We start from the raw sequence: 23,518 nt of genomic DNA on the forward strand, positions 1-23,518 counted from the left end.
GCCTCAGCCAGTGTGGATGGTGCTGAGAGAGATGGACTCGTGGCCCTGATTCTGTATAAGGTAATTTTCAGCGTTGCCCTTCTTCTCCAGGCTGCCACTCGCCCTCCTTTCCCAGCTCTGCTCGGGAGGGGAGGGAATTAGTCCAGCTGAATTTCCCGGTGACCTTCATATTGTGCACCCTTCTCAAAACACGTGATAGAAAACTAGAAGGGATGCAAAGGGGGAAAGATGTCAGGGTTACCAAAAGCTAGCCAGGCAAATCAGATATGGAAGATGCCCTGGGGACTGAAGCAATTTCTCCCACTCAGTCACAGCCATGGGGCCAGGGAGGGGGACACTCTAAAGAGGAATTAGCTCATCTCTTTCAATACTGATAGCAAACAAATTTCCAGTTCAAACTTACTGTCTTCCCTCCTTACCCTCATGCAAGTGGAACCCCCTGATAGCAATCACCACCAGAAAGAAGTAAACAGGGATTGTCATGGGTATAAAACTGGGCCCTTGCCTTATTTTGCCATCAAAAGCCTTTCATAATCCCACTGTCCCAAATTTTTGTCCATGCTCCAGACATTCCCCAAATTGTCAGGGGGCCTTGACTGGTGCAGTCAGTAGACAACTTAATACCGAACAAAAGCAGATCTTTATCATACTTAAGAGGATTATGTAACTTCATTAGTGTAAAAATGCTAAATGGAATCCAGGTAGATACTTTTTATTAAGCAGATAATTTTTTGTGGGGGGGTTGAGTTCCACACTCTTCCAATCATTCTGCTTTTACATGCATTGCTGCTTGGCAGATGAAATTATTTCCTTCCACCCCTGCTCTCCTCTCCCTGTACATTGCTCCAGGGGTTTCCATGGATGGGGCTGGTTAAGTGAATCCTCCCCTAAATGCCATATAGAAATAAATAAATGTTGGTTTCATTGTGAGCCTCTTTTCAGCACTGGCAAGCTACATCAGGGTTGAGGAACCTTTGGTCCACCATCAAGATGTTGCTGAATGACAACTCCCACCAGCCTTGCTTGTTGGCCTTGCTTGCTGGGACTGATAGTTCAGCAATGTCTAGAGCAGGCATCCCCAACCTTCAGCCCTCCAGATGTTTTTGGACTACAGTTCCCATCATCCCTGACCGCTGGTCCTGTTAGCTAGGGATCATGGGAGTTGTAGGCAAAAACATCTGGAGGGCCGCAGGTTGGGGATGCCTGGTCTAGAGGGCCCAAGGTCTCCTATCCCTGAGCTGAAGGAAGGAAGAAGACTTACTTATCCCAAATAGAAGTTGCTAGGGGTGGGTTTGTGATAGAAGAGCTTGTAGAGGAATGACTGACAGCAGGGGAGTGAAACAGGACAATGGGTTGACTTAAAATGGATTACACCAGAAGGGTGTCTGGGAATGTCGGTTTGGGTGGAGAATGCAGCTGTGAGGAAGAAATGAGGTGAGGGAAATAATAAAGTATATATTTAAAGGAATTCAGATAGTTGTTGTGGAAAGATAGGCAGTTGCATTAGATCAGAAAACTAGACCTGTAAGACTTCAGTATAGAAGGACTATTTGTTCTGATTGTTTTGCTCTTTAATTAAATATATGTTCACGTTTAACTGTCTGTGTTCCTGTCCGGATGGATTATCAGGTAAATATATCTCACCCCACGTGTCTGGCGTAGATAATTTTGTTTCATCATGTTTGAGAAGGCTTTTCCTGAAGAGTGACCCCATCATTTATGAAATATTAATTGTACATCTCTAGGAATTGTTTTATTGTTTTTAGAGTTTGTAGAAATGGTCTTTACCCCGTTGTGCACTACAGTACTTAGATAGCCTCAGCCTGTGAAGCGGTTTATAATTTTGCAACATAAAAATAAATACTTGTGTAATGATATAAAGAGAAAGCCTTACTGTTTTCTATAACAGGTTGTGGCGGCGGCAGGTGTTTTAAGAAAAGTCTGGGCTTGGCAAAGTAGCTGCAGGACTTCCTGGGGACATGAGGGACTTCTGGGAGCATCACAAAGTCCTTGACAGTAGTTTCTAAACATCAGAAAAGAAGTTGCTCTTCAAATCCATTGTGGATAAGGGGGCAAGGAACTCCTGTAAAATTACAGGGAGGTGCATAACTAAAAAGTGCTGCCTTCCTGGGTTATTCGAGGGCCGAATATTCTTGCGGGTTGTTGTTCTGCTCTTCCTCCTTCTGTAGATGTTTTGCTTCTGTAGGACTTGCGTGGCCTCTTTGTTCTGGAATAGCATATACTTCAAGCCATAGCCAAGGGTATGAGCAGGCAGGAAGAAGGCAGGTGCAAGTGTGTGGTTTGCATGGGACCTCAGGGATTGAATTTACAAATCCAGCTGCCTGTTGATTTAGTCAGCAGAGGCCTTGTTCGTGGTGGCAGTACAGTTGTTGGTGACACCAGACAGGGCTGTGGTGCCTAGGTTGTGGAACTCGCCCTCCTCACCCCCAGAGAGCCACATGCCTCCCAGACAACATTTATTCAACAAGCCTTGGTTTTGAAGAGTCTTTTGGTTTATTGCTGCATTGTTTCGTGATTCCTTTCTGCTGCTCCGAGCAATTTCAGATTGTTTGATGGTTTCATTTTTATTTCATTTGTTTTTTTATCCTGTAAGCCATATGCTGATGTCAGCAACTAAAATGAAATATACGTTCCTGTTCTCCGTGACACCGACTAACGTGATCCTCCTTGGCAGATTCGGAGCTGGCGCTGATGTACAACGATGAGTCAGTCCTGGAGAACCATCACCTGGCAGTGGGTTTCAAGCTGCTGCAGGAGGAGAACTGCGACATTTTCCAGAACCTGAGCAAGAGGCAGCGACAGACTTTGCGGAAGATGGTCATCGACATGGTGAGCCTCAGAAAGGAGAGCCATTGGCTGCTTCCAAGAACAAGCCTGCATTTCCCCTGCTCCAATCCTGGGCTGGGTCTCCCAGTTCGAGGTTCCATTCCTCGTTTTTTGCCTTGGGGAATTCAGTTGTTTAAAAGCAGAGGTATGAAGGAACATAATCCCTGTCAGGCTTTCTGTCTGAAGTACCAAGCCGGTGGACCTTCTAATGAGCAGAATAATTTTGATTTGTCTCTTGACATTCCTTTACTGCCCATTGTACACATTTCATGGCAGCGGTTGTATGCAAAGACCAACACAGGAGGAAATTGTAGTTGCACCTCAAGCAGGAAAATGTGACCTGGGATTTGAGGAATGGGTGACAAGGCTAATCCTCTGTCTTAGTGCAGAAACTGCCTCCCGTCTCGCTGGCTTCTGTGTTGGTCCCCTCAGCTCTGGTTCCCCAAAAGCAGGACTGTATAATTTGAAACAGTGGCATACCATGACTCTGAGATATTGACCATGGTAGCGCAAGGCACATCGCTGCCTAAGGCACATCCCCAAATGACACCAACGCCCAAAGTTCAGATACGCAGCGTCCAAGGCTGAGGCAGAAAAACCAGCAAGCAGCCTCCCGCTCCCTGGCAGTAAAAATAGGATGGGTGGAATTCTGTGTCGCATGACGACACATGTCCCATTAGCCCAAGCATTGCAGCTTGCCAGGCAGAACGAAGTCCCCTCTCTCTGGGGGTCCTCCTTCCCTCCTCATCCATCCTTCCTTTTTCTAGATCAGCCATCCACTTTGTAGACTGCTCTGGGCGCCACAGGGCCCACTCATAGCAGCACCCTGCTGATGAATACGTGGCAACCCCAGTTGGAAAAGGCTTGGCCAGTCAGCGGTTTGTGGGTTGGAGGGATGGGTGTTATCAGAGCAACTAGAGCACAGGCATCCTTGGCAGCTGCCTGCTGTGTTGATGCCCTGCAGGCCCAACATCCTGGTCCCGTCTCCCATGAGCCCCAAACAGGCACACTGGCTCTGTCTAATATTTGAGATAGAGCCAAGTGGACTAAGATGTGTTGCTTGCAAAAGAGTCGTTTTCTTGCCAACTATTCCGGGTGGGTGATGACAGACGAAGCAGACTTTTTGCAAGATTTGCTTAAATGCCAGGATATGCAGAACCCCACAGTCCCAGCCTGGTTTAGGAGGAGCTTTAAGGTTGCTTCTGTTGTTTCAGAGAAAATCCTGAAGGTGGGGAGGGGTGAGAGATTAGCTCATTGGCGTTATGATAATGTTCAAACTCATGTAAATTTAGTTGATTAAAATAATCAGTTAAAAGGTCCCTGATTAAGTAATCTAAAAATGGTTTCATCAGCTGACAGCTCTGGTGTTTCTTCAGCCTGTCTCTCCTCGGAACAGATATGGTAGAACAACCTCAAGAGCACTAAGGAGAGGACTGTGGAAGCCCTCCTAGAGAGTGGCAGTCCCACAGTCACTAGGCTTCATGGAGGGGCTAGGCCAGTGGTTTTCAACCAGTGTGCCATGGCACCCTGGGATGCCTTGAATGATGGTCAGGGGTGCTGTGGGCAACACTGGCCTCTGTCCCTCTTTCCTTCCCTCCCTTTTCTGATGCCCTATTATGACTCTGCCTCCCAAAGGCTCCCATAGCTGTTTGTTGCAGCAGCCCCGGCTCCAAGCTCCACAGGTGAATGGTGCCTCTGGGGCTGGCCAGGGGGTACTGGTTACCAGGAGCTGAGGTGGCCTCAGAGTAAGCAGCTAGCAGGTAAGGGAGTCCAGCGAGCCTTTCCTTCAGCTCTTGCTGTTGGGAAGTCCTAGGCCCCTGTGGGGCAGTGTGAGGAGTCACCCCTCTTTGGGGCAGGGGGCGCAGCTCAGAGACCATGAGCAGCAGCAGCGGCTGCCCTGAGGACTCCCAAGGAGAGGGGAGAGGAGGCTGAGGGAACCCTCCACAAGGGAGGGTGTTCAAAAAAGGTTGAGAGGCTGCCAGCTCTGCAGGCAAGGGGTGACATAACTGGGCTCCTGAGCCCCACTGGGGTGCTGCAGAAAGAAGGTTGGTCAAGGGAGCAAACCTCTGGGCCAGATGAAAGAAAACTACATTGGGTTGCTGTCTGTCTACACAGGAGCCTAAATTCCCTGAGAGGAAGGATGGAGCACAAACAAAGGCATGGAGCCCATGAAAGTCGAAACAGAGTGATCCCCTTCCATTATCAAAAATTATGGCTTCTACTTCTGCAGGTCCTGGCTACCGACATGTCCAAACATATGAGCCTCTTGGCCGACCTCAAGACGATGGTGGAGACCAAGAAAGTGACCAGCTCAGGGGTGCTTCTGCTGGACAACTACACTGACAGAATACAGGTGGGCAAGGCTGGATGAAGTCCTGCATGCTACAGATTGGGAAAGGATGGTCAGGTCCTCTTGTCCAGAGGCACAGCCCTGCCCAGGATAAGCAGGAAGGAGGTCAGTCCCCACCACAGTGGCAGGCTGGGGAGGCAAAGTGCAGCTGGTCCCGGAACTGACATTCAGATAAAATGGCCACAAGGAAGCTGGGAAGCAGCTGCAAGGGTCGCCTGGCAGCAGCTTGCTCTCAGATGTGTTGCTCAAGCTGTTGAGCCAGACCAGCATCTGAGGCTTGGGCGGTGGGGGGGGTGGTGGACGGATGACATTGTTTTATTTAAATTGTTGACCTGCTGCCTAAAAACAGCCTTTCAAGGAAGCGTTCAAAAAAAGAAAATATAAACACACAATATATACAATATTAAAATTTTTAAAAACACACACACTGAAAACACAGTTAAGACTGGGAAAAGGTCCTGTGGTTCAGCTGCTGCTCCTTAAAGTTAGAAAGCATGCCAGCGCAAGTAGATAAATAGGTGCTGCTGCAGCAGGAAGATAAACCGCATTTCCGTGCACTCTGGCTTCTGTCCCGGTGTCCCGTTGTGCCAGTAGCAGCTTAGTCCTGCTGGCCACATGACCCAGAAAGCTGCCTGTGGACAAACGCCGGCTCCCTCGGCCTGAAAGCGAGATGAGCACCACAACCCCATAGTCGCCTTTGACTGGACTTAACCATCCAGGGGTCCTTTACCTTTTACCTGCCTTAAAGATCCTGCAGGGAAAAACAGCCTGGGCATACAAACACATGCATAATTGTGTCCCTGGGGCTGGAGCCCCTCCTTTCGGGTGACTGGGCAATCTGTGGCTCCTTGTATCTTCCTGGCAGTAGTGACGACAATGATGGCGTTCACTTCCCACTCCCCAGACCTTAGAAATCCCATTGGCTCCTTTTGTCACCTGACAACTGAATAAGCTGCAGACCCTCCTTTGGGCCCTCTGCGCTGGTGTTGCCCACACCAAGTAACAGACCAAGAGAGCCTTACTGCCATGGTGGTGCAGGAAATTTGCCACATGGGTTGGACAGCCAGAGCCTTTGCTTCATTTGCACAGTCCTTTTCCTAGGTTTCCCACTCGCCAAACTCCTTAGGCTCTGAGGGTGGCTGATTCCGTCTAGGTCTTTTCTGCCTTTGCACACATGCAGGCAGACAACTCACCGTTTTGCTTCCCAAAGGTTTGGTGCTCAGCTGCCTAGGACCCTCGTACCTACGGGACCGCCTCTCCTGGTATGTCCCACGGAGGACCTTATGGTCTTCAGACAAAAACATCTTGGAGGTCCTGGGCCACAGGGAGGTTAGGCTGGCCTCAACCAGAGCCACGGCTTTTTCGACTGTGGCCCCAATCTGGTGGAACGCTCTGTCACAAGAGACTAGGGCCCTGCGGGACTTGACATCTTTCCGCAGGGCCTGCAAGACAGAGCTGTTCCACCAGGCCTTTGGCCAAGGCACAGTCTGACCCCCCCCCCCTTTGGTAATCCTCATAGAACTCTAGCCCAATGGTTGCCATTAATTTGATTTTGAATTGATTTTAGAATGAATTGATTTTAGAATGCTGTGTTACTTGTTAGCCGCTCTGAGCCCGGCTTCGGCTGGGGAGGGCGGGATATAAATAAAAAATTATTATTATTATTGAGAATCAGGAAGGAGCTGCTTCCGCATTCTTGCCTCTCTCTGACTGTCCTTGCGCTTCCTGACTACAACCAGGTCCTGCGGAACATGGTTCACTGTGCGGATTTGAGCAACCCCACGAAGCCGCTGGAGCTCTATCGGCAATGGACAGACCGGATCATGGAAGAGTTCTTCCGACAGGGGGACAAAGAGCGGGAGCGGGGCATGGAGATCAGCCCCATGTGCGACAAGCACACGGCCTCCGTGGAGAAATCGCAGGTGCGTGATGGCCAAGTGGGATAATGTTCCAGGGAGGCAGAGAGGGGTCCCAAGGCTAGGAAAATTCAGACATGGGGTGGCTGCTGTCAAAACCCACTTTATCTTTGGAGCATCCCTGCTCCCATCCCTGAGTTTCAGCAAAAATACTTCACCAAAAGTTGGGGGCAGGGAGGAAGTAGGGAGTAAACATAGCCAGCCCAGAAGGAGAAAGGAAACCCCAGATCCATTACAGGAGAAAAGAGGGGCTGCCATGTCCATTGGAGGAAAGCAGGAATCTGGCACTGGGATGCAAGCAAGCTTCTTTCCTGTGACTGTGAGCCAGCAGCTTATGGCTTCCAGCATACATAGCTGAGTCTTTTACAGGCAAGTGTTTTTTGTTTGTGCAAGGAATCAGTGGCCATGAGTTGGTACAGAGGATCCATTGCCAGAAACCTGCCTTTTCCCTGTAAGAAACTGCTGTTTTAAGCAAAAAGAAGCTGTTATATGCTGTCAGACCGTGGGACCACATAGCCTGGTGTCGTCTCCTCTGTCAGGCTGGCTCAAGCCCCCTTAACTTCCTGGGCCCCCTTTTTGACTAGGAATATCATGGATTGAACCTGGAGCCCCTCTGCCTGGCTCCCTCCTTGTGGGAACTGGGAATGTGCTCTTCTTCCCACAGTTACTAGGTCATTTATGATTGTGTGCACCTCTGGACTAAAAACTGTGCAATCACACCCATGTCTGCACCACTGTTAAAGAATGCTTTATTTTGCTAACAGAGAGCTCCCTGCTGTACCATTTTGGTGGGAGTGTGGATTGTCGTCTTTTAAAATATGTGTAAGAGAGAACCTAGCCAGCTATAACAAGCCCCACACTCCTCCATAGCACTGTCCCACTGTTTGTTGAACCGACTGTTCTGTTGCCTTTTAGAAACACTTTAATGTACCTCACCCTTTCATTGCTAAAGAGGACAGCTGTTAGGGGAAGGGGGGTTGTTAGTTACAGTTTAGCTAACTTCCGCACTCGTTTTAGCACTAACAGGAATAGCGGGTACAGGGAACGGAGCATGTTGTCTTACAGAAAGCCTCTGAGAATTTCGGCAGAATACTATTTTTCTAGTCCTCATGACTTAGGAGAATCTTGAAAGGACAAAGCTACGGCTTATGCTCAAAACCCAGAGATGAGGATGCAAGGACATACCTATGAGTTAGCCAGGCTGTCCCCCGTCAAGGGCATAGGCCCAGGGATGCAAAAACCATGCCTGTCCACTGTGGCTTGGGGTGGCTAGGAGCTCACCCGTCTGGGTGCTCCCCAGGCCATTCCTCCACTGTTCTGGGTAATACTACTACTACTACTACTACTACTACTAATAATAATAATAATAATAAATTCTATTTATACCCCATCCTTCCCAGCCAAGACCGGACCCAGGGCAGCTAACACCAGATATAAAACAATTGATTGAAATACAACTTAAAAAACAAGATTAAAATACAACATTAAAATGCAGCCTCATTTCAGCAGAAACTGCACTAAGGCTAACTATCCAGACTGGTCCTACGTGGGCCAGAAAAAAAAGCCAAGGATGTCCCCAAATAGGAGTTACATCACAGAAGGAAAAAGGAAAAAAGAAAGAGGGGGAGGGGATCAAGTTGATTCCAAGCCAAAGTCCAGGCAGAACAACTCTGTCTTACAGGCCCTGAGGAAAGAAATCAGATCCCGCAGGGCCCTGGTCTCATGAGACAGAGCGTTCCACCAGGCCGGAGCCAGTGTTGAAAAGCCCCTGGCTCTGGTTGAGGCTAATCTGACTTTCTTAGGGCCTGGGACCACTAGGATGTTGCTATTTATGGACCTTGAGGCTCTCCGTGGGGTATACTGGGAGAGGCGGTCCCGTAGGTACGAGGGTCCTAGGCCGTGAAGGGCTTTAAAGGTCAAAACCAGCACCTTAAATCTGACTCTGTACTCCACCGGGAACCAGTGCAGCTTGAAAAGCACTGGGTGAATATGCTCCCATGGCAGAGACCCCATGAGGAGCCTCGCTGCAGCATTCTGCACCCGCTGGAGTTTCTGGGAATGATTCTGGGCTAAGAGAAGTTAAACGTTCCCTGCCCTATCGCTGCATTATTCTAGCTCCTAAATAGCCACCCCTCACCCACACCCCTTCCCACAATGTACCTGGTACAAAAGCATCCAGGCCTTTTTTCTGTGGCCCGAGGAAGCACAGGATGAGTTCATGGTTGTCCTTTAAGGGACTGCAGTTGGCAACTGAAATATACTCGGAGTCGAGAGCGGATTTCATGCTCTTTATTCAGCTCATAGTGGTGAGGAGGAATGGAAGTTCCCCCAGAATGTCTGCTTTATATACATTATTTACACAATCGGCCCCACGTGACTGGCTAATTCTGGGATTCTCCTGTAGGCCAATCAGGTTGCGGATTCACTTCCACCTGGAGCTGGATTGGGTGGCTCCTGTGGACCAATCAGACTGCTGCATTCTGGGTCCTATTATTCTAGCACCAATCAGACTGCTGCATTCTGAATCCTATTATTCTAGGACCAATCAGACTGCTGCATTTTGGGTCCTATTGTTCTAGGACCAATCAGACTGCTGCATTTTGGATCCTATTCAGCTCAGTACATAACAGCAATACTGCTCACTGTTCTGTTACCAACCCTCTTCTTTCCCTGCCCCTCGGTTGTGTTTCAGGTGGGCTTCATTGACTACATCGTGCACCCGCTGTGGGAGACGTGGGCGGACCTGGTGCACCCAGATGCCCAAGACATTTTGGACACCCTCGAGGACAACAGGGACTGGTACCACAGCATGATACCCCAGAGCCCCTCTCCCCCTCCGGACGACACGGAGAAGGACGATGAAGCCTGCCTAGAGAAATTCCAGTTTGAGCTGACTCTGGAGGAAGAGGGGGAGGACTCAGAGCAGTCTGAAAAGGACCACAGCAGCCCTGGCGACGAGGACAATAGCTACTACACAGCCGCAGAGGAGCAGCAACACGAGTCCCAGGAAGGGCAGGACAGACTAACGGACGACACAGTGAACGACACGTCTCCCGGCACATCATGACTTTGGGGAAGGGACAATTGAAAAAGCAAAAAACACACACACACACACACGAAAGTTTTCATGAGGGAGGGGCAGGGATAAAAAAAAAAAAACAACGAAAAAACTCATTTTTTATTTTTATTGTATTTTTTATAAAAAGAAAATCAACAAGAAAAAAAGGGAAATATACACAGCAACTGTAGAACCAGGTTGGCCCAAGCAAGGGGCAGTAGCCCTGCTGCTTCAGTGAGCGGCCCAAGCACTCCAGAAATAATCTTACCTTTAATTTTGCTTTCTTTTTCTTTCTTTCTTCTCCGTTGTTGCTGAATGGGTTTTTATTATTTTCCTTTGCTGCTTTAAAAAAAAAAAAAGACTGGTGCCATCAGGAACAGAAGGAGGGCGATGGTGAAGAAAAGCATGTATGAAGTGGTGGCAAAGGCCAAGCAGGAGGAATAATAATAATAATAATAATAATAATAATAATAATAGTATTTTAAGCCATTTGTAGTAAAACAAAGCAGAGACGCTGCAGGGCTTCAATGCCAAAAACCAGTAATAATTTTCACACATGCCCCTTCTGTTCATCTGGCTCCCTTGCTTCAGACATGCCCTCCTGGGTCGTTTGGTGCCTTTATTCCTTTGCCCATCGCAGCATAACCCTCCTAGCTGGAAAACAGGGTGTTCAAAACATTGGGGATTTTTTTGGGGGGGGGGAGAGAGTTCTAATAACTTTGATTTTTGTAACTTATTTTTTTAAGCTACTGCTAATTTATTTTTGTGAGTTTATTTTGATTTGATCGGACTGGTAAGAAGAAAGGACTTTGCCTCCTTTCTTTCTTTCTTTCTTTCTTTCTTTCTTTCTTTCTTTCTTTCTTTCCGATGCACTTTTTTAAAAATAATAATAATAATAATAATGGTTTGCAGGTGGGGAGTTCCTTTTTTTTTTTTTTGCCTGTGACGCCATAACATTCTCCCAGAAGCAAATGGGAGAAGACATTACTTTTAAAGAAAACAAAAGGGAACAAGAAATCAAATAAGCAAAACATTTTATCTGAGTTTCCAAATAGCCAAGTCTTCCTCCGTTTATCATTTTGCACAAAAAAAGAAAGAAAAGGCAATAGGGCCAGGATTGAATGGTTGTAACTGGCCAACTTGCCCAGACAGCTCCATAGGGGACCTCAGGGGTGAGTATTCCTCTCCCAGTAATGGGGATGGGATGGAGAGAGGGGGGTTGGTTTGCATCCTTCCTAACCCAATAATAAGAGGAGAGACTTATGTTTTTCAGTGATGATTATTTAAGGACTAATTTGCAGGTTACCACCATCTTTATGTCTGAAAACCTGTGATTTGTTAGTTGATGAATCTCTAAACTGCAGTACCCTTCTTCCTGCTTACAGGTTTGTCAACTAGGAAATGCAAGTGTACTGACCACAAACAAACAAACAAACAAACAAACAATTTGCATGTGCCTCTAGGCACATATTTTTCTCACAGGAGGCTTGATACAAGCAGTCTGTATGAATGAAACTCAAATCTTTATTTCTGTGCAATGCAGTGTAATGTGGCTGGATCACATAGATTGACTTGTGAAGTTTGTATGCTGGGGTGGGGTGGGGTGGGGGCTTTATTAAGTTCAAAGGCTAGAGGATCTAACACTCTTGGTTCCAGAGGTGAGGATCCACCTCAGACCACTAGGAAAATTATGTGTTTACATGTGCCCAGAAACCCCACACCGTTCTCACACTGCTGTGACATAAGCCAATAGCTTTTTTCAGACCCTGGGTCTGGTTCCAGAGAAGCTCCATCTCTCAGAGCTCGGTCAGATCGACAGAAAATCCAGCCAAAAGAGGAGTCTAAGCAGTATGCAGGCTTCTTACTTTAAGGTCACTTGCCTTGAAGTGAAATACAGAGGCAGCCAGAGAAAGGGGGTCTGAAATGTGCTTTTCTTTCCCTCCACGGGGCTGATCTTGCTATACAGATCTCCATGCCAAATGCTGCTCTCCTGACGATCTCTTCCCCCGCTCCCTTATTGGGCACAGAACAAGGAGCCCCAGCCGCCTCATGACAGTTCTAGAGAAGCAGGACCTACTGCCTCACCCTTTCACCAGAAATCACCATGAGAGAAAAGAAAAGAATCTGCTCTGTGGAATATCAAAAGGAGATCTTTTTGGCTGCTTTTATTCTTTGCCTTAACCAGCCAGTGGAGTATAATTTGCTAGTATCCTGCATCATTGTCCTGGTATGAAGAGGGTGAACTTTTCTCCATCCACAAAATGCCTTGCCCTACCCCTGGATGGACGTTCTCCTTAGCTCTGGGGACATCAGATATTTCCATGGACAAGCAGTGCTAGGGAATCCAGTCCTAAGAACCACAGGAAACAGACATCCTGGATCCTCTTTTCTTGTGCCTCTGTCCACTTGGGGAAGCTGTAGCCTAGTCCTTGGCTGGCTGGATTCTGGGGGGTCACTCCCCCCCCCCACTGGCTAGAGGGCCCAACCCCTCTTTTTGGAGGCAGAGGGAGAGGAAAGTGGGAGAGTGGCAGCACAAGTGAATTGTGAGTGGATTGGCCTTTTGACAATGTGAGACGTGATCTCTCCCACTTGAGGTGAGGCCAGGACTGGGATCCCCTTTAGCCTGTCTTACGTGGCCATTCAGGGCTGGCATGTGCCTACCCTAATCTCTCCCCTCCATGTAAAGTGGTGAAGCAATAACAAGTGAGGTCCCATTCCCATCACCACGCTGAGCTTTCGAACCAAAGCCATGTCTCCTCTTTTGCAAAGTCTCCATCCCACCCACTTTGCATTGACTTCTGTTTGGCCAGTTCTCCTAGTACATAGGTTCAGGCAGGCGGCAAGTAGCCTTCCAGAACTGTTACAACCCAAGCACGGTAGTGGGCAGGGGGACAACTGGGGTGGAGAGATGGGCTAGCTCTTGCACAGCAGCCAGCCAGTCCCTAGAACACCTGCCAGCCGCTGCAGCCCCTGGTCTCTGCTCGAAAGCCAGTGTAGGGCATCTCCTTCCCTACCCAAGGAGAACATGGCCATTTCTGAACACAGTACTGTAGCCATTTTCTTTGTATTTTTTCACTTTTCTTTCTTGAAGCCTCAACTGAAGAAAAAACAAAAAGGGAAAGAGAGAGGAATTCTTTCTTTCTGATTTGTGTATAGCTTTTATTTTTGTATGCAGTTCTGTTCCATGAGTTTGTTGGGTCGGGTTTGGACTGTACATAGTTGTGAATAAGCAGATTGTAAATTATTCTAAAAAGAGTAAAAGAACCTTACAAACAATACCCCCCCCCCTTTCCTTTCCCTCCCGGCCCTGCCTCGGTTTCTCTCCCCAAACTCCTGCCGTAGGACCTGTGCTGGGAGTGCATTTGTGGAGAGCAACGAGGTCTCTGAGAGACTCTCCAGCTGCAGCCTCTCCTCGAGAGCTCTGGGATGCAGGTCCTGCCCCTGCCCGTTTCTCCTGTCTGTGTATTTATGGTGTAATATAGACACATTGGAAATTGTAGAATTGTCATTTTTCCTTGCAGTGTCGTTAATCAGCTGTTGCAATGTTCTCTCTCGAATGTTACCAAAACCGTTCAGCAGCCGAGCTCACAATAAACCAGGAGAAAGGGAGTCTTTGTGCCTGTGACCTTGACCTGCCTTCTCTGCAAGGCTGCAAGAGGTGTGAGTGTTTTTTCAATCCCCTGGAGGCCAAAAGGAGAGGGGAAGAAAGCCAGGTCCAGCCTACCATTGAGCAGTCTAAGGCAGCTGCTATATAGGCATCTCATTTTGGGGGTCGTAAGAGGGCAGCAAGGATGCGGGTGGTGCTGTGGGTTAAACCACAGAGCCTAGGGCTTGCTGATCAGAAGGTCGGTGGTTCGAATCCCCGCAACGGGGTGAGCTCCCGTTGCTCGGTCCCAGCTCCTGCCAACCTAGCAGTTCAAAAGCACGAAATGCAAGTAGATAAATAGGTACCACTGCGGCGGGAAGGTAAACGGCGTTTCCGTGCTCTGCTCTGGTTCTCCAGAAGCGGCTTAGTCATGCGGGCCACATGACCCGGAAGCTGTACGCTGGCTCCCTCGGCCAATAAAGCGAGATGAGCACCGCAACCCCAGAGTCAGCCACGACTGGACCTAATGGTCAGGGGTCCCTTTACCTTTAAGAGGGCAGCACACTCTAATGTTCTATTGCTGTTGATGCTGTGGCCCTGAAGATGTGGGGACAGGGGATAATGGGAGGGATCTGTTGCTTTGCCTTGGGCAGCAAAGTGTCTTGGGCTAGCCCTGAACAGGAGCCAAGCAGCCCCGCAAGCACTATTTTTATTCAATCCCAGGAATGCCAACTCTTCCCAGGCGAGACGTAGTGCCATCTTCAAAGGCTCTTGGATTGCAATATCGACACACTCTGCGCAGCTCCAGGGACTTCTGACTTTAATGCTGTGCCTCGTCCCGTGGGGTTTTCCCTCTTCTCACAAAATCGTCCCCTTTTCGTGTCTGTCTTGAACATGGCACTCTCGGGCTATCCTGATTACAAGCCACTATGATCTATTTTGACACTCAAGACACACACAGCTAAATTGTAAAAACAAAAATAGAACTATATAAAACATCAAAAAAATAAAATAATTGTTGCAATTAATAGAACATGCAGGAAATCAGCAATTAACAAAACCAGCAGTCAAAGGCCTTTAGAAAGATGGGCTTTTTGCCCCCTTCAGCAGGAAAAGAGAACAGAAGGTTGCCACACAGCCATGGACCAATAGTAATATCAGGTTCAGCTACCCATAACATGACTGTCCTTCACAGAGTGAAAGCACCCGGAGTGCGGGCTACACTGCAAAGGCTAAGTGCCACTTCTTGAAATAAGAGAGGCAGTCTTGGGCAATGCAAGATCTTCATGGTTCAGCATCTTGAATTGGGTCTGGATGCTAATTGGCAACTGGTGGTGCTGCTGCAAATCAGGACAGTTGTGTGCCATTAGGTGGTGAGCTGCAGACATTCTGTTTCTGAAGAGTCTTCTTCGAAAACATCACTCTGTGGTGCATTGCTGTGATTTATTCTGGAGGCTACCAAGGAAGAGATAAGGTAAAATCTCCTCTTTCTAGAAAAGGGGCAATGTCTTACCTACCTGCTGCCATCTTCTGGACACTTCGTGCAACAAAGGGCTATTGAACAGCCATGGTTCCTGACGGCTGAGCGGGTTGTTTGAACTAGTTCAAGGCATGGCACGCTGCTCCTGCCATCCTCCTGGAGTGTCTTTGTAATTGTAACATTTTAAATAAGACCCTTTTATTTGCTGCTTTCTGACTAATTGTTTTTAGACAGTTGCATTGTAACAAAAACAACGAAGTTTCTGGTGGCTCCTAGAATCACTAACAGATTTGTAATCACCCCCAACCTTCCAGCTTATGAAAGGAGAGGGGTGGATGTTAAACGGTTGTCCTGTGAATCATGGAATCATAGAACCGTTGAGTTGGAAGGGACCCTGAGGGTCATCCAGCCCACCCCTCTGCGATGCAGGAATTTCAACAAAAGCATTCAAATGATAGAGGGCCAGAACTGAGCTCTCTGCTTGGACAAATAGCAGGACAAATAGCAGTGGAAGAGGTGGGTTGGATCAGGGAAATGATCCAGGTTTAGAGGAGGAAAGGATGAACACTCCCATCCTCTTATCTCCAGGGCCCAAAATGGATTCTGGGACCATTCAGGTAGCGTGTTTATGGAGGAACCCTGCAGTTTTATACAATTTATTACAGTAAAGTAACTCAACAAAAATGTTGAATTGGGGCAGAATGAACTTAAGTGTTTGGTAAGGGATTGAAAATAGCTGCCTCAGAACTGTGTCACTGTCATAATTGGCTTGATATAAATCAACCAAGAAGTATTTTTTTTTTTTTAATGTATATGTTTGATTTCTGACTCGCTCTTCGTCAGTCAGTCCCACTTGCAACAATATAAAAATACAATATTGAAACAGTTTTACAGCTCTGGAGATTGAAGCATATTCCCCAACAAGGGGAGTTGGCACTGGGGGGTTTCAGTCTAGAGAGGGGCAGGGGAGTCAGTTGTGGGGCCACGATACAAGATTATAAAACGATACAGCCACTTCCATACTTTTAGAACACAGTGGCATGAAGTCAATCTGTGCCTCTAGCCTGCCCTCTGCTGGACAGTTTACAGAATTAACATAAAACAGCAATCAAACGGATCACACAAGATAATGTGTTAAAGGATTTAATACAGCCATACAATCAAAACAAGAGAACATATTCAGGAGGCAGAGCATTCGTGTTTGCAGAACACCACATTCTGGATTGTGGGAAATTTGCTGCAGTGCTATACTCACTTGCCTGGGAGTAAGCCCCTGTTTTACTAAAGGAGCCTTACTAGCCTTTACTAAAGGAGCCTCAGTTGATATGCAAATGATTCTCCTGTTAATCCAGAGGGAATGGAGTGAACGTGAGTCCTAAGAGCCTGCCTTGGGATGACAGATTGAACTGCATGTATATTTTCTATATATGTTTACCTGGGAGAAATTCCCGCTGAGCCCAATGGCATGAGTTTGCAACCTCAGTCATTCAATGCAACGTAGACAGCCAACAGATGTAACACAATCGTTCTCGGATAAATGTGAAACTCAGTTTAATAAATTGCAGTGTAAATGCCTCCTAGGCCCTACTCCACATACTATAAACATTCACTGAAAACTGGCCAAAGAATCATCATCATCATCATCATCATCATTGTCCAGTAACACCTTAGAGACCAACTAAGTTTGTTCTGGGTATAAGCTTTCGTGTGCGTGCACACTTCTTCAGATACCTGAAGAATTGTCAGAAGTATCTGAAGAAGTGTGCATGCACATGAAAACTTATACCCAGAACAAACTTAGTTGGTCTCCAAGGTGCTAAAATATTTTTTTAATTTATTTCGACTGCGTCAGACCAACATGGCTACCTACCTGAATCAATAACAAAAATAATTTATTATCTCTACCCCACCCATCTGACTGGGTTTCCCCAGCCACTCTGGGCAGCTTTCAACAGAACATTAAAAACAGAATAAAACTTCAAACATTAAAAACTTCCCTAAACAGGGCTGCCTTCAGATGTCTTCTAAAAGTCGGATAGTTGTTTATTTCCTTGACATCTGATGGGAGGGCATTCCACAGGGCAGGTGCCACTACCGAGAAGGCCCTGTGCCTGATTCCCTGTAACCCCCCTTCTCACAGTGAGGGGACCACCAGAAGGCCCTCGGCACTGGACCTCGGTGTCTGGGCTGAACGATGGGGGTAGAGATGCCCCTTCAGGTATACTGGGCTGAGGCTGTTTAGGGCTTTAAAGGTCAGCACCAACACTTTGAACTGTGCTCGGAAACGTACTGGGAGCCAATTTAGGTCTTTCAGGACCGGTGTTACATGAACTGTCCCTTATTTGGAGTAATCACATTAATTACTTGCACACCTTACAATTTCTGTGTTTCTTTCTCTCAGGGGACACTTCCATCAAACCAACCACATACTGTACTGCACTGAGTAAGTAGTATCACACGCAACTCCCTCAGCTAACTTAAGAGCTCTGCCCTGGGACATAAAGCCTTTCTGGTCCTCTTCACAAAGTGCTCTATATGCTTTGAAATTGTTCACAACACACACACACACCATGGCACTTATCCCATCAGATGTAAATGAAATAAACAACTGACTTTTAGAAGACATCTGAAGGCAACCCTGTATCGGGATTTTTTTTGTCTAATGTTTTGCAATTTTTTATGTGCTGTAAACCGCCCAGAGTGGCTGGGGAAACCCAGCCAGATGGGTGGGGTATAAATAATAAAATTATTATTATTATTATTAATTTATGTGGCTCTGAGAAGAACATATACAACCCTAGATAATCAAATCTGACTCTGCTTTTGTGATTAAAAACGTAAGGATCAGACCAGCGGCCCACTAATTTGCCAGATTTGATGCTCCCTGCGGCATTTACGAGACACATATATGGCACCAGGCACACAGACATGCCCTGCTTGCTTTGGGTAGGTCTATTTCCATAAATCAGAGCAGAGGACTTTAACCTTCCTTGCCAGTGGAGGACTCTCTCTTCTTTGTCCTGAAGGATGCCAGAGGTTTGGCAAAGGGAAGCTGAGCAACGCCACACCGATGACTTGCTTCTTCCCTCTGAACACCAAGACTTCTCTGTGACTCAGTAGCACATGATCTCGTAATTATTACACGGGGCAGTTTCTGTTCTCCGGTGCCACGTTCCTGGTAAATCATTCTCCCTAATGTATAACCATCTATTTTTATCATTGTAACCTGCCCCAGGACTTCAGTCAGCCAGACAAACATTTTACTGTATCATCCCTAAAAAAGGATTTGGGTCTCATGAAGAACCACAATTTTAATTCTTCTTCTAGCTGACTGAAGCAATCCTGATGTGCCCTTGTGTGAGAAAGACGGGGCTAGACACTGAAAATGAACATGAGAAAATTGATCATATCAACTCCATTTCAACTCCAGCGACAAGGGTTACCAGGCCTCTGTCTAACCTGATTCAGATGCTTTTTCTTCTAGACTTCTCAGAGGTTTTTGATACATTCTGCAGGACTGCTTTGTCCCTCATGCTATTTTAAAATATACATGAAACCACTGAGTTAGGCCATCTGTGTATTTGGGGTAACGTGTCGTCAGGGCTCTGCTTCTCCTTTTCGTCAAATCCTGACTAATCTGGATAATGTGCTGGACCAGTGGGGACGGTAACAGGTTGCATGAGGGCCAACAAACAGAGGCTCAATCCCTGTAAGATGAAAGTGCTGTCAGCAGGCAGATTTGTCTACCTGGGTGGTTAGAGCAGTGTTGCTCTCTGAAGGGTCAGGTTTGTGATTTGAGGGTAGTGCCTGATCCAACTATTGTCACTTGGAGGGCATTTTTAGCTGAGACACCCCAGCTATGGAATGCCCTCCCTAGGGACACTTGCCTACTGCTGAATTTGATTTATTTTTGGCGCCAAGTTTAAATAGTCCCCCCTTTTTTAAAAAAAGAGGTGCAGATTTTTAGGCTGCCCACTTTCCTAGAAGCCTAATGGCACACAGTGAAACTTGATTCTGAGTGAATATGCTGAGGATTACTCATTTAACTTCATCTCCTCCTCTTCTTAATTGTACCAGTTTTATTGAAGTCCTGTTGCTTTTAAATCTTTTGTTAGCTACTCCAAGAGACCCTTTGGCTGCAGAGCAAGCTAAGAAATGCCCCAAATTAAAAAAGATGTGTACAGTGGTACCTCGGGTTACAGATGCTTCAGGTTACAGACTCCGCTAACCCAGAAATAGTACCTCAGATTAAGAACTTTGCTTCAGGATGAGAACAGAAATTGGGTGGCGGCGGCACGACAGCAGTGGGAGGCCCCATTAGCTAAAGTGGTGCTTCAGGTTAAGAACAGTTGCAGGTTAAGAATGGACCTCTGGAACAAATTAAGTTCTTAACCTGAGGTACCACTGTAATGAGCAGGGAAGGGGGAAAGGCCACGTTTTGGTTAACTCCTCTTGGGTGTGTGGGTGCCTGGCATCAGGAGGTGTGCAAGGGTGAAGACATAATGTTCCAGTTTTGACTCCAGAAAGCTGGGGTCACCTTTGTGGTGCAAGTGGGCACAATGGCAGCTTGAAGAACTTGTCCTGGTGCCTGTGTGAAGTCTGGCCATGAGTCCTCCCCCTGCTGCACATGGGTGACTCTCGCTCTCCCCCTCCCCCTCCTGAAAAGCGCATAGAGGTGAAGGAGGAAGTGGGAAGAACAGCACTCTTTCTTTCCCACTTCCTATTCCAGCTCAATGTGCTTTTTAATGCTCAGATTGGCACCTGAGCGAAAAATGAAGCAACTGAGAGTAAGAAGGGGAGCAGCCCAGGACACTGAGAGGGGCAGGGAGGAAAACGGGCCATCTGGGGGAAGGCAGGAAAGAGAAAGTGGGCTCAAGAGGAAGAGAGGGGGAGTGAATGGGATGTCAGGAGAAAAGGTGAATGCACACCCACTTGCGTGTCAGACCAAGTAAGGATGCTCTTGAAACTGCACAATTTTTAAAGTGACACCTCCACTCCTCAAACCACCATCAAATCTCAGATTGCACTTCCGGGTTGGCGCCATCGCCGAATGGCGGACTCCCTCCGAGCTCCGGAGGGAGTCTGCTCGGCAGGGGCTGGGTCCTACCGCGACGGCGACGCGGGGACCCTTAAAAACCACGGGCACGGAGCCCGTGGACATGGGGACTCGGCTGGCACCGCTAGCGCCCTCCCGACTCGTGAAGGAGCCTTTTTAAAGGCTTCGGATCGGGTGCCAGGGAGTGGCGTGGTGCTTTGAGTCCACTGCTTCCCCTGCCGAGCGCAGCCGCATGCCATTCGACGGAGAGCGCTGACTTCTTCCATTGGAAATTCGGACTATCAACAACAACCCGTGAGTAATTGGGAAACCGGGTACAAAAGGAGAAAAAAAGAAATTTTTTTCGGATTCGGCACGAGCGGGGGTGATCTAAAAAGGAAGTCAGCCCCCCCCCCCCCCGATTGTAAACATTCTAAAACAAGGACTGGGTAACCAAGATCGAAAGAGAAGTTTATTGCTGATAAAAATCATTAATTCCACGATGGGAAATTACAAGAACTGTGCTGGAGGAGAAGAGTGGAGGGTGAGAGGGAAAATGCAACCCCCCCTGGGAACCGGGGCGATTCGTAGAGCCTGGCGAAGAGAGACGGAGACTTTGACAGCTGTCAAAGTAGCTGTCAAAGCTGGAGAATATAAAGAGGACTTTGTTACAAGGACTTTGCTGGCTAATTCTGTTACAATTTGACACAATATGGATATAAACTGTCGGAAAATAAGGAACAACAATTTGACTTTTGGAGTAGAGGATATAAAGTTACTACAATCCCCCTAGAGGGGTTTCGGGACATTACAAGTGGTCGTATGTGGAAAATTACTCTGAGATTCGCACAGGACTTATCTTCTGGGAAAACAGCAAAACTGAAATAGTATTTTGTCTACAGAGGTGTTTACATTAAAAGGAGACAATAGAATTTTCTATTGAAGAAAGGAAGGGACTGGACGTAAGTTTTTGTTCCTGAACAACAAACCTCTGTAGAGATACCAGATTTCGGAATAAGAACGTTTTAGCAGCTGAACAAGACAAGAAACCTGAGAAAGTAAGGAATAAAAAGAATAAAGGACTAACTACGACACGGAAAGAACAATGGGAGGAGCAGCAAAGACCAAGGAAATTAAAGACCTCTATTAGACTGGATTTTTGAAGTTAAACATCATTAAATAAATAAATTAAAAGAAAACCGGCAAGGTGGAATGGGAAAAAATCTGGCCATGGACTTGAGACCTCCAGGCTGACAACATATAGACTGATGGACATGGGGAATTCAAACCGGGGAAGGGAGGGGGGAGTTTTGGAATCCAAAGGCTATGTAACCATCTTTTTGAATCTTCTTATATTTTTTATCTTCTATTTCTTTATATAATTTTTGTATATCATGGTATTTTGATTTGACATGTTTAAAAAAAGGGAATTCGTGGAAGGAAATTGGGGTAGATCTTGGGGAAAAATCTTTTTTCTTTTTCTGTTAATGATGAGGGATGATGGTAAGATTGTATAATTTAAATTGGTTAATGGGTTAAACATATTAAGCTTTAAATTGGGAGTGAGAGCTTGTGGAACCAAATTAATGAAAGGGGAATATAGTCGGGAGGGGGAGGAGGGAGTCCTAGAAAGAAGATAACGAAAGTAAGGCTCTAAATATATACTATCTTTTCTTCTCTGTTATATTTCTATATTATTGGAAACTCTAATAAATATGATTTAAAACAAAAACAAAAACAAATCTCAGATTGCTTCTGCCTCTTTTGATTGAAACCATGAAAATAACAGACCTGCTGCTTTCAAGCACTGTTAAGGTGACAAAAAAACCTGACTCTTGAGGCAATGGATCTTTACGGACCTTCCTAATTTCTGGAAGTGATGCGGGTGGCGCTGTTGGTTAAACCACAGAGCCTAGGGCTTGCTGATCAGAAAGTCGGTGGTTTGAATCCCCGCGACGGGGTGAGCTCCCGTTGCTCGGCCCCTGCTCCTGCCAACCTAGCAGTTCCAAAGCCCAACAAAGTGAAAGTAGATAAATAGGTACCACTCCGGTGGGAAGGTAAACGGTGTTTCCGTGTTTCCGTGCACTGCTCTGGTTCGCCAGAAGCGGCTTAGTCATGCTGACCACATGACCCGGAAGCTGTAAGGTGAGATGAGCGCCGCAACCCCAGAGTTGGCCACGACTGGACCTAATGTTCAAGGGTCCCATTACCTTTACAGCCCCAGGTGAATAACTTTTTATCTCCTCAGGCCTTTAGAAAAACTTTATTTTAAAATCTAAAGCCTATTTACTTCTTGGTGCTTCTGCAAGATTATTCGTTGCTGTTATGAGGATATTTTATTGCTTATAGTTGGGACTAACATTTTCATTATCGTAAGCTGTCCAGAGACCTTTGTTGTCTAACAGCATGCACAATGTGTTATCAATCCAAATCTAATGTCCCACCACTGTTTGCCAGGTGGAGTGACTCCGCTCACCTCCCCCTGCCTGCCTTATACCCTCCGAAATGATTTGGGCATGGGGAGCAAGAGGGGTGGGGGTGCCCTCCTGCAGTGCTCTTTAGGTCAGTCCTGCCCATATGCTGCAAGCAGGGGTGCCAACTTAAATCAAGTTTAATTAAGTAATAGCCAGGGGCAGCGCTGTAGCTATGGGGTGGTGAGGTGGGCCCCAGCCAGGGGTACAGTCGAGGGGAGGGGCGCAAAATCGGCTGAAAAATATGTCCATAAATATGTCTATAAATAAAAATATTATTGCCTCATAAGATAAGGTTTTAAATAGAGGGTGAATTGAATGGGGGAGGGCGTAATCTGGACAGTTCTGCCAGGGACACAAGATCACCTAGCTACGGCTCTGGCCAGGGGGGTGCAGGGGGCGGTTGCCCCCCTAAATCAAGTAAATAAATAAAAATACTTACGGCAACTGACTGAGCAACTGAGTCGCAGATAGCTCGGTTCTGCCCCCACTAGCAAAAGTCCTGCCCCCCTAACATAAACCCTGGCTACGCCCATGGGCAATGCCCATAAAATTTGGACAGGCAGACGCCCTCAAATATTTTATTGGAGGACCTCGGCTCCTCTGGTTGCAAAGGCTTTATCCAAAGCTGTTCCGCTTGCGCTGCGCCCTTCCGCGTGCGCAACGTAACTGCCCCCTTCCCCGCTGGCACCCTCAAAATCTGCTGGAGGGCTGGTCGGGCGCGGGGGGGGGGGTCCATCCGGAGCAGCAGGGGAGAGAAAGGGAAAGTAAGACA

The 23,518-nt window shown here is 47.1% G+C and overlaps 1 protein-coding gene and 1 long non-coding RNA gene across 7 annotated transcripts in view; one reads left to right on the plus strand and one right to left on the minus strand.

Annotated features, from left to right (window-relative positions):
- The window catches only part of PDE4A (phosphodiesterase 4A), a 353,439-nt gene extending 339,659 nt beyond the window's left edge, over positions 1-13,780 (plus strand). For all 6 annotated transcript variants that reach the window (XM_080988119.1, XM_080988118.1, XM_080988120.1 and 3 more), the window contains 4 exons: positions 2,696-2,850; positions 5,078-5,200; positions 6,937-7,119; positions 9,806-13,780. In XM_080988119.1, the coding sequence (XP_080844245.1) occupies positions 2,696-2,850; positions 5,078-5,200; positions 6,937-7,119; positions 9,806-10,180 (836 nt within the window). In that variant the 3' untranslated portion in view covers positions 10,181-13,780. The remainder of the gene's footprint in view (positions 1-2,695; positions 2,851-5,077; positions 5,201-6,936; positions 7,120-9,805) is intronic.
- Positions 10,988-23,215, minus strand: LOC308467040. The gene is made up of 2 exons (XR_013981114.1): positions 23,186-23,215; positions 10,988-15,212 (listed from the first exon to the last, which is right to left on the minus strand). It is a non-coding gene; the product is annotated as an uncharacterized lncRNA (long non-coding RNA).
- Positions 23,216-23,518: the final 303 nt, after the last annotated feature.

Source organism: Podarcis pityusensis (assembly GCF_964106645.2).
Source record: "Podarcis pityusensis genome assembly, chromosome: 17".
NCBI classification, from domain to species: Eukaryota; Metazoa; Chordata; class Lepidosauria; order Squamata; family Lacertidae; genus Podarcis; species Podarcis pityusensis.